This window comes from Phocoena phocoena, chromosome 3, assembly GCF_963924675.1.
Source record: "Phocoena phocoena chromosome 3, mPhoPho1.1, whole genome shotgun sequence".
NCBI lineage: Eukaryota > Metazoa > Chordata > Mammalia > Artiodactyla > Phocoenidae > Phocoena > Phocoena phocoena.
Genome location: NC_089221.1, coordinates 115,848,237 through 115,860,685, shown reverse-complemented (window position 1 = coordinate 115,860,685; position 12,449 = coordinate 115,848,237). Strand labels below are relative to the sequence as shown.

Below are 12,449 nucleotides of genomic sequence, written 5' to 3'. Positions count from 1 at the left end.
TAAACAAAACTGCACAAGCGGTAGTTTCTTAAGAAGAATCTAAGAAGATCAAAGCTTTTGTTGATTTCAGAGGTGATCATCAAAGACACTAAAAAGTTTACATAGTTTGAAGTAATGCACAAGACATTTGTATTAGACTTGGGAGGTATTTATTTTAAGGGAGGAATAAGCATGGGATGATGTCATTAAACCCATTGGAAAATGCAGGAGCCTTCTCATGTGTTTCTGAGGTTCAGAGGTGTTATTTCAATTATATGTAATAAAGGGATCTGGTGAACTACATGACTCCTCTGTTACCTGCTAGGAAGTTAACCAACCTGTATGTTCATGGCTGAGGAGAAAGAGAAGTAGCAGACCATCATTTTCAGAGGAGAGAATTCTAAGGAAGGAAAAAGAATGTGATAGTAGTAGCAGTACCTATTGCCCACTGGGGTAGCAAGAAATGCAGGGTCCTCATTTTATACACACACACGCAAACACACATGAGACTCAGGTTTTGAGGAAGATAAATTACTCTCTGTAAAAAGAGATGCTAACATCTATAGACTATTATAAGTAGTAGTTAAAGAGGGGCATTTGACTAACTTATAATCTAATATCCTAATTTAGATCGGAAACTTCGTCTCATATGTAAGTGATGGGAACTCCATTAATACAGTGGTGTGTTCTTTTGGTCAGACTGTAGGTATACTGTTAGAGCCATGCAGTGACCATGGTGATGGTGAAGATGGCTGTCTTGAGAGGTAAGCATTTTCTCTTGTTGTTGCTAATTAATTATTCATTTTGAGAATTGGAGTTCTTTACAGATTCTGGGGTGAATGTTTTAGATGAAGCTATCCATTATAACATACATTTTAGATCTAAAAAACCAAATGTTTTGTTTTGATGGTAAGTATAAAGCATATTAAATGTCCGTAAATATTGAAAGTAGATGCAGGTTCAGACAGACATTAGTTATAACTTGGAAAACGTTCAGAAGGAAGAACACAGCCTTCTTGGAGACACTTAAAACTTTCAGCTGATTTGTAGAACAATTTGGGAGTTTATTGATATTTTGAATACATTTCAGTGAGTTAATTCATAGTCTTGGAACTATGGATAGCTAACTGAAAGTTTGTAACATAGTTGCATCAACAAATATGTAGGGATGTTTTTGTTCCCCTTCTAACTACTCCTCCATGTGTCCCAGTACAGTCCTATGCAGTTGGTGCTTGTTTATGTCCTTGGCCAGCAGTAATGGAAAGGGGATCCCTGAGGCAATGAGTATTTCAGCCATATGTAGTCCCCATAGTTACTCGATAGATAAAGTCCCTTTAAGCAGAAGCTTTCTAGAATGTTTTAAAGTAGGTTTTGGGTGTCGTTACTCTTTTTATGATTCTTTAAGACATTGCTAAGAAGTGTGTTATAATTTTCTTCAGAATGATGATTTGATATTCTAAAAACACATTAGTAATGAAGTTGGAGACTAGATTGTAAATACTGAGAAGTCCCATACAGCATTACTAATTTGGTGATAGCCTGTTGGCAGGGGTAAACTTGCATTAATGCCATTGTCTCTCTTAATTGTGGGTAGGAAACCTGTTCTCTGAGGGCACGTAAATTCTTTGGAGCCATGTCTCTGGAGCGTCCCCATACTCTGAAGGTCCACAGATTTCCTGCTTACAGCAGTTCCTTGTGCTTCCTTTCAGGAGGCAGGAATGATCTTCTTCCAGCCCAGGGAATATTGGAGCTATGGGCTGAAGATAAAAGATTAACAGCATTAACAGGCATCCCCAGAATGATGACATCTGGATTTGGTAGAACAATAAGGATCCATTTAGTGAGGACTCAATCTTTTTCAAGAAAGCTCTTTCCCCTTCAACTTATGTATAGGTTAGCAAACTTGTTTTTAGACCCAAAGATTTTCTTGGTTAAGTGGATTACATTTTGCATGTTTAACACTCAATGTTTCTCAAATTTAGGTGATTAGGTCTTTTAGTCTGTTAGGGTAGAATTTAGCTCATCCCCCCATTTGCTCCCACTCTAAGCAAAAGAGGGCTTTTGCTTCCCAGGGAATTTAGTTTGTTTCTCATGCTCAGCAAGAATCCATATTTAGATCAAGACCTGTCTTCTTGCAATTCTTTTATGCACACTCTTTTATGGCAGGGTAGGAGCAGCACCAGTGAGTATCTTTGTAAATTGCCACAGTGTCTTTGGGGAGGAGAACTTTCCCGCAGTCGGCATATTGATAACCTACTGTGATACTAGATACTGTGTTGACTGGTCAAATAGGTAGAGATCATTTGTGACAGCTTGCTTTAACACTTGTTCTAGATGGGAGTTAGTTTTTATGGGGGAATAAGAAGTGAATTGAGATTTTATAAATTTCCTTTTTACATGTTACCATTATGTTTTTAGGAAGGAGAGGTTTAGAAGTAGTAACCTTGTTTTGATTGTAATAGAATACCATCAGATTTAAAATATAGGTACATAGGGCTTCCCTGGTGGCGCAGTGGTTGAGAGTCTGCCTGCCGATGCAGGGGACACGGGTTCATGCCCTGGTCCGGGAAGATCCCACATGCCGCGGAGCGGCTAGGCCCGTGAGCCATGGCCGCTAGGCCTGCGTGCCCGGAGCCTGTGTTCCGCAATGGGAGAGGCCACAACAGTGAGAGGCCCGCGTACCGCAAAAAAAAAAAAAAAAAAAATATATATATAGGTACATAGCTATACCTTTAAGAAATCTTTAAAAAGGAAAAAAATGTCCCAGAGTGGGAGAGAATAAAGTTATTTGGTTAAAACTAATATTTATTTTTATAAAATCTTTTCCATTATACATTCAGTTCTTTTGGCTTTTATTTATTGTGGATTATATTTTTCCTTTTAAAGTGTTTTTCTTTTGGGGGAGTGGCTGTGTAAAGGGGTGTTAAATGTTACTAAATTTTCTACACCTGAACTGATTCTGTGGATCTTTTCAGTAGTGTGTGATTTTCAGATAATAAGGCTCCAAAGAATGGGCATATGTCCAGTTGTTGTTTTATGCTCTCACCCTGTAAATCCTAACTGTATGAGGAAGAGAGGAATCTAGGTAAGAAATATGCAATGATAGGAACCAATTTATTCTTAAAAGACTAATAACTTCACTTGATTTTTAGGAAAGAATGTTTGTCATTTGACAGTGATAAGTTGTCACACTTCATTCTGGTAAGAATTATTTTTCTCTTATGGTTCTTAAAAGTTCGACTAGGTTTAATCTACCAGTTATTGTATCTGACCTTTAACTCTTGGGTTTAATAGGTTGAAATGTAAATACTCTTACCAAATGTTTTACAGTTAAGCAGCAACTTGATTTGCCACTTTAGTTTTTTTGTTTGTTTTTGTGTTATTTGCCACTTTTGGTTACAAGAAACTTAGTTATGAAAACAGTTTTCTCAATTTGGGATCCAAACTTTGTGTTCCAGTAAGATGTATTATAAAACTGCACATTTGTATTTGAAAATAGTTTGAATGGTGGGAGTGGGACAGTTAACTGTAGGCACAGTAAACTAATGAAGACTACACAAGGATATATGCTGGTTGTCTTTAAGCTGGGTGTGAAAATCTTCTTTGTTGTGAAATGTATTCTTTATTTTAAAATACAGGATTCTAGTAGCAAGATATGTGATTTGAATGCCAACACTGAATCAGAAGTGCCAGGAGGTCAAAGTGTTGGTGTTCAAGGGGAGGCAGCATGTGTCCAAATTCCACATTTAGATCTGAAGAATGTTTCTGACGGTGATAAATGGGAAGGTAATTTTACCCACACACATTATTTTCCTGATAATGTTATTTGTAACTGAAATTACCCAAGGCAGTAAATGAGATTACTGCCCTTTTCTTAGCAACCTTATTCATTTTTATTTGATTCATGTAAGAGTGAGTGACTATTTTTACTCAAATGCACTTATGAAATTATGGGGCAACTATCTCATTTGAACTAGAAGTTCTTATTTTATCCGTTAGCTCTGAAGATGGATGTTAAAACTGATGAAAAAAATAAAATCAAGGATAGGATTTTGTTAATTGTTAAACCAGGTGCTGTCTCCCAGTTTTTGAAAGTCTGGTATGTTAGGGCTTGGGGATCTTACCACTTTAAACAGAGGGCTTATATATAGCTACCTTTTCTTTATAATCATCAGGAATACATTTAAAAAGAAATTATCTTCAAGGTTATTTGTAAGCACATATTGTACTGTATCCCTGTATCTCGGTATTAGGTTATGAAGGTATGGGAGCAGGGTCCTAACAAATTTTACAAAGGAGAGAAATTTTAGTTTTAATTTAAAAAGGCAAGCCACATGGGTATATGTATTTGTCAAAACTCAGCAGATATATACTTAAGACTTGCGTTTCATTGTATGTAAGTTTTTTTTTAATCAAAAGAAGCAAAAAGTATAAATAAATACTGAACTTCAGTGAATGATTTGCATGCAGAAGTGTTTATGGGGAAGTATACAGGTATCTACAGTTTACTTTGAAATTCATGAAGAAAATAATAAATAATGGAATGGGAATGTTATAAAGCAAGTATAGTAAAATGTTAATGGTAGAATCTAGGTGATTGGTATATAGATGTCCACTTTAAAATTCTCTCAACTTTGCTGTGTGTTTGTAAACTTTCAAATAAAATGTTGCGGTTGGGAGTGGAAGTAAGAAGCAAATTTGGATCCAGGAGGCCTCTGGATCATACACCTTCCTATGTAAAGAGACAAGGAGACCACTCAGAAATCTTAAAGTTGTATATTTGTTCACTTGGATGAAGATCCCTTGGTAATCTCACCTTTGGCAAGTTAGCCAGTGACATACAGTAGCAATAACAAGACGAATTGCAATGCCAATACCACGGACTCCTTTTGCCACCTCAAGTCTATGTACCTGATCACAGTAGGAGCATTTTTATTTGTTTATTTTTAAGGTATAGCCAATTTTCTAAAAGCCCCAAACAAATCATTGTGCCAATCTTTATTGCTGTCTTTCCTCCTCCCCCTCCTACCCCTTTTTTGGTCTAGGTGTTTGGCATGCCTAATGGCATATTATGTGTCTTAACTTAGACTAAATCAGGAAGTTGTCTTCCATTTACTTTGTTCTGGGTTATTCAGGATGTTTGGAATTTATGAAGATGCTCCCCAGAGTTAGGGATATGTTAGCATTCTGGTGGCAGTGAAGATCAGATGTCCATTTTAGTTATTTATCCTGGCATGGTCACTGAAAAGGAGTGGTGGTCAATAGAGCATCCCTTGAGCTGTAGTAGGAAGAGTCTGTAAAAGATAAAGCTGGGATTCTGACAGAGGATTTAATCCTGCTTCTTTTTGGAGGATGCAGATAAATAGCCCTTTACAATCTTTGTCCTAAGGGTTCTGATCTTAAGTTTTAAGCATAGAAGACCGTTTGTTTTCCATTGTCTGAGGAGATAGGACATTCTCTGTCCAGCTTCAGCTTTCTGGAGGCTTCCCCAAAGAGACCCTGATGGTAGGCTCTCTTTTGTTGCTTTGTCAGAATCCATCCTTTACAACTTGTGGTGGTAGGGAAAGTAGGTCACTATGTACTCCTGATCCCTGATTTTCAGTGTCTGAACTGCCCTGTTAGCTACCTGGCTGTGAGAAGTCCTCGTAGACCTCCTTCTGGCTCTTCCAGGAGTAAGGGTCGGGTCAGTGACTTTCAGAGAGCCAAGAGCAGTAGACATCTGAGTAAACTTCTCAGTCATGAACTCTGCATGTGCTTGGGAGAGTAGCTACTAGCAGACCATGTTGTTCTTTCCAACTGTGCCCCATAATACAGAGACTGATTTTCTACAACTGGGAGTCAAGATATTCTAAATAATAGTCTTCCTTAAGAGACCAAATTACTTTAGACCCTACATACCTTGGAATCAGAGACATACCCCATTTGAAATGACTCTTAATAGAGAAGTAGGGTGACTTCAAATGGAGGACCACCTCACTCTTCCTAAGTATGTGGGTTTTGTTTTTTTGTATTGTTCAAATGGTAGTCAGCAGAATGCAGTTAGCAAGCAGGTAGCACATGTCTGCCACCAGTATGCATTTGTAGCAGCCATCCAAAGATCTTGGTTTTTAATGGAAGGAGACAACATCTTTACTTCAGATTCTTTCCTGCTGACTCTTGAATGAAATACAGTAGGATCTTTTCAAAGAGCAAACTAAAGGAAATATTTTTCTGTCAAATCATTTATACTGAAAAGTTTCAACAGTACCTGATTAAGTTTCCATTTCTTCAGTTTTATGTTTGAGTTTTAATAGAACAGCACTACTTTGATTTTTTTTTTTTTTTTTTTTTTTTTTGCCTTGCTTGCTGAAACAGAAATGTATGTTTGTGTTTGTTTTTAAAGTTTGGTTAGTAGTAATTTCTTTGAATAAAGTTTTTGAGCAGAATGCCTAACTGGTTTTAGGGAAATGTTTTTGGTATCTTTGGCTTTGTGTTAGTTATGTGTATGGTTTGTTCTGACTGTGCTGTGTGTTCACTTTAGTATTTTTTGCCATTTTTTCCATTTTATTAGCGTCATGCCCTATCACTTTTCCCCTCATTGATTTCAAAACAATGCATCTGCAGAGAGATGGGGAGGGTAAGTATGGTTCGCCATAGTTTAGCTTTTTGCCTTTTTATGGTTCACTTTGTTTGCCTTTTTATTAGCCCTTCTCCTGCTGTCCCCATATATTAGGAAAACTATTCTGGGTTAAAGATGATACCCAGAAAATATTGTTTTTGTTAGTTCCTTCTTTTCTTAAAACAGGAGATTTCTCATAAAATGTTTATTACCAGTTACTTATTTTCTGGGAAGCAGGTACAAGGGTTGTTTTGAAAATCACTTTATTGCTGGGTTTATTATGGGATTGCACGCTTAGTACTCAATTTTTAGTTATCAGATTGATCTGGGCTTTAAAAACTAAATTAATTATGTTATTACCCTGAAAAAAAGTAATGCTATAAATTGCTAATGCATAAAGTTAAACTAAATTAGTAGCAATGCGTAGGTATTGTGTGAAGAAAAAGAAAACATCATTCTTGATTTCTGACACTGTCAAGCCATTTTTGCATCCAGAAATACTTAACTAATTTTTGCTATTAAAAGCCACAGTATCAAAGTTTTACGCTGTAGTTATAAAGTTAACGTGTAGATGGAAAAGTCCCAATCCCCACCCTGAATCCAGTGATACATGAAGATAATTTTGTATTTGGAGTATATTTGTGGATTGTGTGTTTATCTATATGTGTTCTGTATGTAATCAAACCTTATTTGTGCAAAGACATCAAATATCTTAACATGGCTTCATTTGAGAACATACAGGATAACTCCAATAAAATAGATGTGCTTAAGAGGGAGTAGTGCTTTTAAATTTTGTCTTGGTCATACTTTGGGGTGTTTAATTATTAAAATATGTATTATACACAGGAATCCTGTAGCAGAAAATAACCACCACAGTTTAATGTTAGAGGCCAGGTACTGTCAGGTGAGTTAGCTGCTTTTGTTTGGGAAGGTTAGAATTCTTTTGGAGTCCAAGAACTCCATTGGGTAAGTGTTCTGAATAGCATGAGGAATAGCTTCCAGTTCTTAACACAGTAATTTTACAGTGAGGGATGATTTATTCACCTGGCAGCATTTGGCTAAGTTAAATTCCTAACTGATGACTGTTAAGTGTTTACTGTTTCTAAAAGAAGACTTTTCCCTACTTGAAAAATAACATTTTAATTTTAAAGAGCTTGACAGTGTCCCTTCTTACTTTGTGACTGGGTTCAGAAATTTAAAGTGTAACTCCTTATGTGAAATTAGAACTCTGAGCTGAAAAATGAAGCTCAGACAATTTTAAACTATAGTAGGCTTTATGAAGACCCTAGTAACCCATAATTATTATATGAACCACTACATAATGATAAAGGTTTAAAGAACATATAGCTGATATTGCGTGACTTTTTTTCCATGTGGAACCAAGAGACCCATGGTACTATTCTTTGTGTTTGTTTTGCAGAGCCATTTCCTGCTTTTAAGTCTTGGCAGGAAGACTCTGAGTCTGGAGAAGCTCAACTCTCTCCACAAGCTGGAAGAATGAATCATCATCCTCTGGAAGAGGACTGTCCTCCAGTATTATCACACCGGAGTTTAGATTTTGGGCAAAGCCAGCGTTTCCTACATGATCCAGAAACATTGGATTCCTCATCGAAAGCACTTTCTTTTGCTAGGTATATGACTTTTATGTTCTTATGGGAGGTGAATCCTATCACATACCCAGGTCCTTTGAGAGATTTTAATCCTCCAGACCTGCAGTTGAGAGCTTTCTCCCCTATTTCATGAAGCATGCTTTTGTAATTTTTTATTTTGGCTGCCCCTAAATTCTGAGTTCACTGAGGTATTTTTGGGGTTTGCTGTCCAATAAGACATCTTTCCATGGTGTTTTTATTCACTTGTGACTGAAATATAGAACTCTGGAAGGGAAGCTGCAAGTGGAGCTCACCAATCCTAGATGTTTTTATCATCAAAACTTAAAATTGATCCTGAAAGTTAGAACCTTTCCTTTGCAGTTTGAACACCAAAAGAGCTCTGAGCTGCTAGATGTCTTTGTTTCTCTTCTGCCTTTGCCCAAACAACTTTTGAATGATTCCCAATTGTTTTCATCGCTACTTGTGTTAGCTAATTTTGTGGTCTCTAACATAGTTTGTTTCTTTTTACTACCTGTCCTTTAGTGTTAGGGACTTAATTTCACTTTAAAAATATACTTCTTGGTAATAGTATCATGTTTTATCAGGATAATAAGAGAGATGGTGTCGATAACTTAAATATTTAACTAACGGTATTTGCCTCTTGTTTTAATTCAGGACTCGAAGATCATCTTTTAGTTCAAAAGATGAAAAAAGAGAAGACAGAACTCCATATCACTTAGTCAAGAAACTTCAGAAAAAAATCAGACAATTTGAGGAACAGTTTGAAAGGGAAAGAAATAGCAAGGTAAGTTTGTAGCATTGTCCACTGTGAGGTAGATCTGTTGGAACTTGGAGACTAATGCTCTCCAAGAAAGTCCTCCATCTCTTTCCTGGGAGAGAGAACGAATCTAAGATGCCCAGAGAAATAGTGATCATGTAGATCTGAGATTATATAGGTCCTTAGCCTTCTGATTCCAGACCAGTATTCTTGCCATTGCACCATTGCATTTTTATATTTCTATTGGAAAACAACTTGTAGAATTCTTAAAGCAAATACTTTACATTGACAAATCACGTTAATGCTGTGCTCTCTCAAAAACCACAGGTAGCCAGGGGATGTGGGGGTGGAGGGATGAGATATTTAATAATTAGAACATGTGAAGTGGAAAAAGCCCTATACTTGGAGTCGGAAGACCCATATTCAAATCTGGCTTCTGCCAGTTGATAGGCCCTCCTCCAAGAGAGCTTTACTTAGTATCTTGCCCTGTCTACTTAAAGTAAGATGAAATGAGGATTGAGTGAAATCTCTGCCATGAGAACTATAAAATACTATCTGGGCATAAATTAAAATAACCATTGGGACTTCCTGGCGGTCCAGTTGTTAAGACTCCACGCTTCCACTGCAGGGGGCATGGGTTCAATCCCTGGTTGGGGAACTAAGATCCTGCATGCCGTGCAGCATGGCAAAAAAACCAAAAAACAAAAACCATTGCTTACCCACAAAGGTTTAAATGGATTCTCTTTCTTTTTTTAGAAGTTCATATCTTAATTTTATTGAGGTGTTAACAAATCTCTTAAAATACTATCTTTATGAAAGAACAGCGTCTATCTATGAGTAGATTTATAGTGGTAGAGTTGTTTTAGGTTGGATCATCTGGGAAACATTCTGAGACAGAGATTTCAGTGCATGTGATTTCCAAGAGAGTGTTTAGGGAGAATCGCAGCTGTAAGGAGTGAGGCCAGCATGGTTTAGTAGAGGAGGTTCCACAGGGTCTCAAGTTAGGATAGCTGCTCAGGATTGACCTGAATTGAGATGAGGGCGCCAGGCCTTTTTAATCCCACATAACCAGTCATGGATGCTGGCTGCTCTGGAGGAGGGGTTGTAACCTTGGGCCAGGCAGCTCCTTTGGGCAAAGGCAATTATCAGCGAGGGACTTAGCGCAGGTAGGGGGTTGATGAGTGCCTAATCAGTGATTCTGTTTTCTTAATTTTTCAGCCCTCCTACAGTGATATAGCAGCCAATCCAAAGGTATTAAAATGGATGACAGAGCTCACCAAACTGCGAAAGCAAATCAAAGGTATAAAATGTGCCATTTTTCTAATATAATTGCATTTTAAAATATTCTTTATAATAATATCTGAGAATTATAGTTATAATTTTTGATAATTTTAAATCTTGGCCACTATCTGGCAAAATAAAAGTTCTCTTGTTCTTTTAGTAGTTATGGTCAAAGTTGCAATACTATATTACATTCTTCCAAATGTCTTTCATGTGTTTTTATTAGTAATAGTCTTTTGAAGGGTACCCTAGATTATATATTCACAGGTGGTATTGTATTATGAAGTTTATATGAAACATATTTCAAATATTAAGCAGTTTTGGGTTTGGGTAGGTATTAAGAATTTTTGGTGGGTATTTCATCCAAGGCTAAGAATAATCATCAGCCTTTTATACTACAAAGACTAAATTGTAAGTTGTCTTGAATCAAAAACTAGGTCGTGTGTTACTGGGTGTCAGTCCAGTATAGCACCTGCTAAGGTATATTTCCTTTGTGGGTGTTCAGTGAACATGCTTTTTAATAATTGTTAATACCTAACAAATTATCTGTACCAAGTGTGGGTTTGTAATCTGGAGCATCACATTTTGGTTTATTCATTTGAATTTATTCAACAGAAATTTTAGTGTCTGTAAATACCAAGTACTTGAAGACATCTGAGGTTGTAGCAGTGAACAAGACAAACAGGGTCCCTATTGTCATTGAGTTTATTTACATTCTTGTGGTTAAATAAGTTCTCCTACTTCTTTAGAATTTTCCCTTAAAATTCTGTCAAAAATTTCCTTGTGTAACACCAGTTTCCAACCATCAGTGAGAATCACTACCTTGAATGTATTACTAAGGAGTGTCGTTAAATTATTAGCCTCCTAACTAATTTCCCAATTTTCTTCTACTCTTACTGTCCTACAGTGCCTTCTCTGCATAGCAGCCAAAATTATCTTTTATAAAAACTATGTTACTATCTTGTTCATAGTTCTTCAGTGGGCTTCCCTTTCCACTTAGAATAAAGTCCAAACCCCTTACCCAGGCTTTCAAGGCCCTTTATACTCTGCCCTTTGCCCATTTTATCACTTTTCCTCATTTTCTGTTCCTTAAATATGTCATGATTTAGGGACCTTGCCCTGGCTATTGCCTCAACTGGGGAGAAATGTTCTTCCCCTAAATCTTCTATGCTAGGTTAGCTCCTTTTAAATCCATGTTCAACTAGGACGTTACCATCTCAGAAAGGCCTTCTTTGTCAATTCCATCCGAAGGAGTTGCTCTTCCAAAAAGCACACTTCTTTAACATTGTGACATCATTCTACTTTATCTTCTTTATAGCACTTAGCAGTCATTGAAATTATTTTGTTTATTAATCTGATTACTTAGTTTTTGTTTTTTTACTTCCTGAATACATGCTCCATGACAACAGACACCATGTTTGTTTGTTTACTACTGTATGCTCATCAGAGCATCACTTTAGTTGGCTTTCTATGAATATTGGTTGAAAGAAAAACCATATAGTTCTCTCAGTGTATATATATAATTTAAATATTTCATGTGACTTTGAAATATCTGAGCCTGTGTGTTGTTGATGTATACTTTGCTTTTGCATCTCTTGCACCTTTTTTGACCTAGCTTCATTTTAGCTAAAATCAGTATTACTGATCTACCCTCTTGGTTCTGAAATGTAGATGCAAAACACAAAACCTCTGATGGAGAGTTTGTACCTCAGACACGTCCACGTAGTAACACTCTTCCAAAAAGCTTTGGCTCTTCTCTAGACCATGAAGATGAAGAGAATGAAGATGAATCCCGGGTCATTCAGAAGGAGAAGAAGCCATCTAAGGAAGCAACACTTGAACTTATTCTGAAAAGACTGAAAGAAAAACGTGTTGAGAGGTGTCTTCCAGAAGATATCAAAGTAATCTTGAGCTATGGTTTTTGCCCAGACTAGCCTTTAGAATACCTGAAATAAAATAATTACAATAGTGGCCTAAAGATGTCTAGGTAGTCTGCTGGCCTCAGTTTACTCTCCAGGTTTGTAGTTATAGAAGCATGTTTTTATCAGCACAACAGAAGTGCTTGAGTCGAAATAATAAAACTAAAAAAACTAGAATGTGGTCTGTTCACTTGTATTGGAGGCAGTTAACAAGATGAGTGTGTTAAGAGCACGAAATATACCAGAGTTTCAATCTTGGCCTTGTATCTTAGTAGTTGTATGTATTAAATTCTTAGCTTATGCCA

At 36.7% G+C, this 12,449-nt stretch overlaps 1 protein-coding gene across 6 annotated transcripts in view; it reads left to right on the top strand.

Moving 5' to 3' along the window:
- Positions 1-12,449, top strand: part of FAM13B (family with sequence similarity 13 member B) — a 68,531-nt gene that overhangs the window by 47,822 nt on the left and 8,260 nt on the right. For 3 of the 6 annotated variants that reach the window (XM_065873096.1, XM_065873093.1, XM_065873091.1), the window contains exons 9-15: positions 679-743; positions 3,132-3,180; positions 3,618-3,765; positions 7,998-8,208; positions 8,842-8,971; positions 10,163-10,244; positions 11,897-12,126. In XM_065873096.1, the coding sequence (XP_065729168.1) occupies positions 679-743; positions 3,132-3,180; positions 3,618-3,765; positions 7,998-8,208; positions 8,842-8,971; positions 10,163-10,244; positions 11,897-12,126 (915 nt within the window). Of the gene's footprint in view, positions 1-678; positions 744-3,131; positions 3,181-3,617; positions 3,766-6,529; positions 6,596-7,997; positions 8,209-8,841; positions 8,972-10,162; positions 10,245-11,896; positions 12,127-12,449 lie in introns of all 6 variants that reach the window. The other 3 variants (XM_065873092.1, XM_065873090.1, XM_065873095.1) reach the window with 2 other exon arrangements.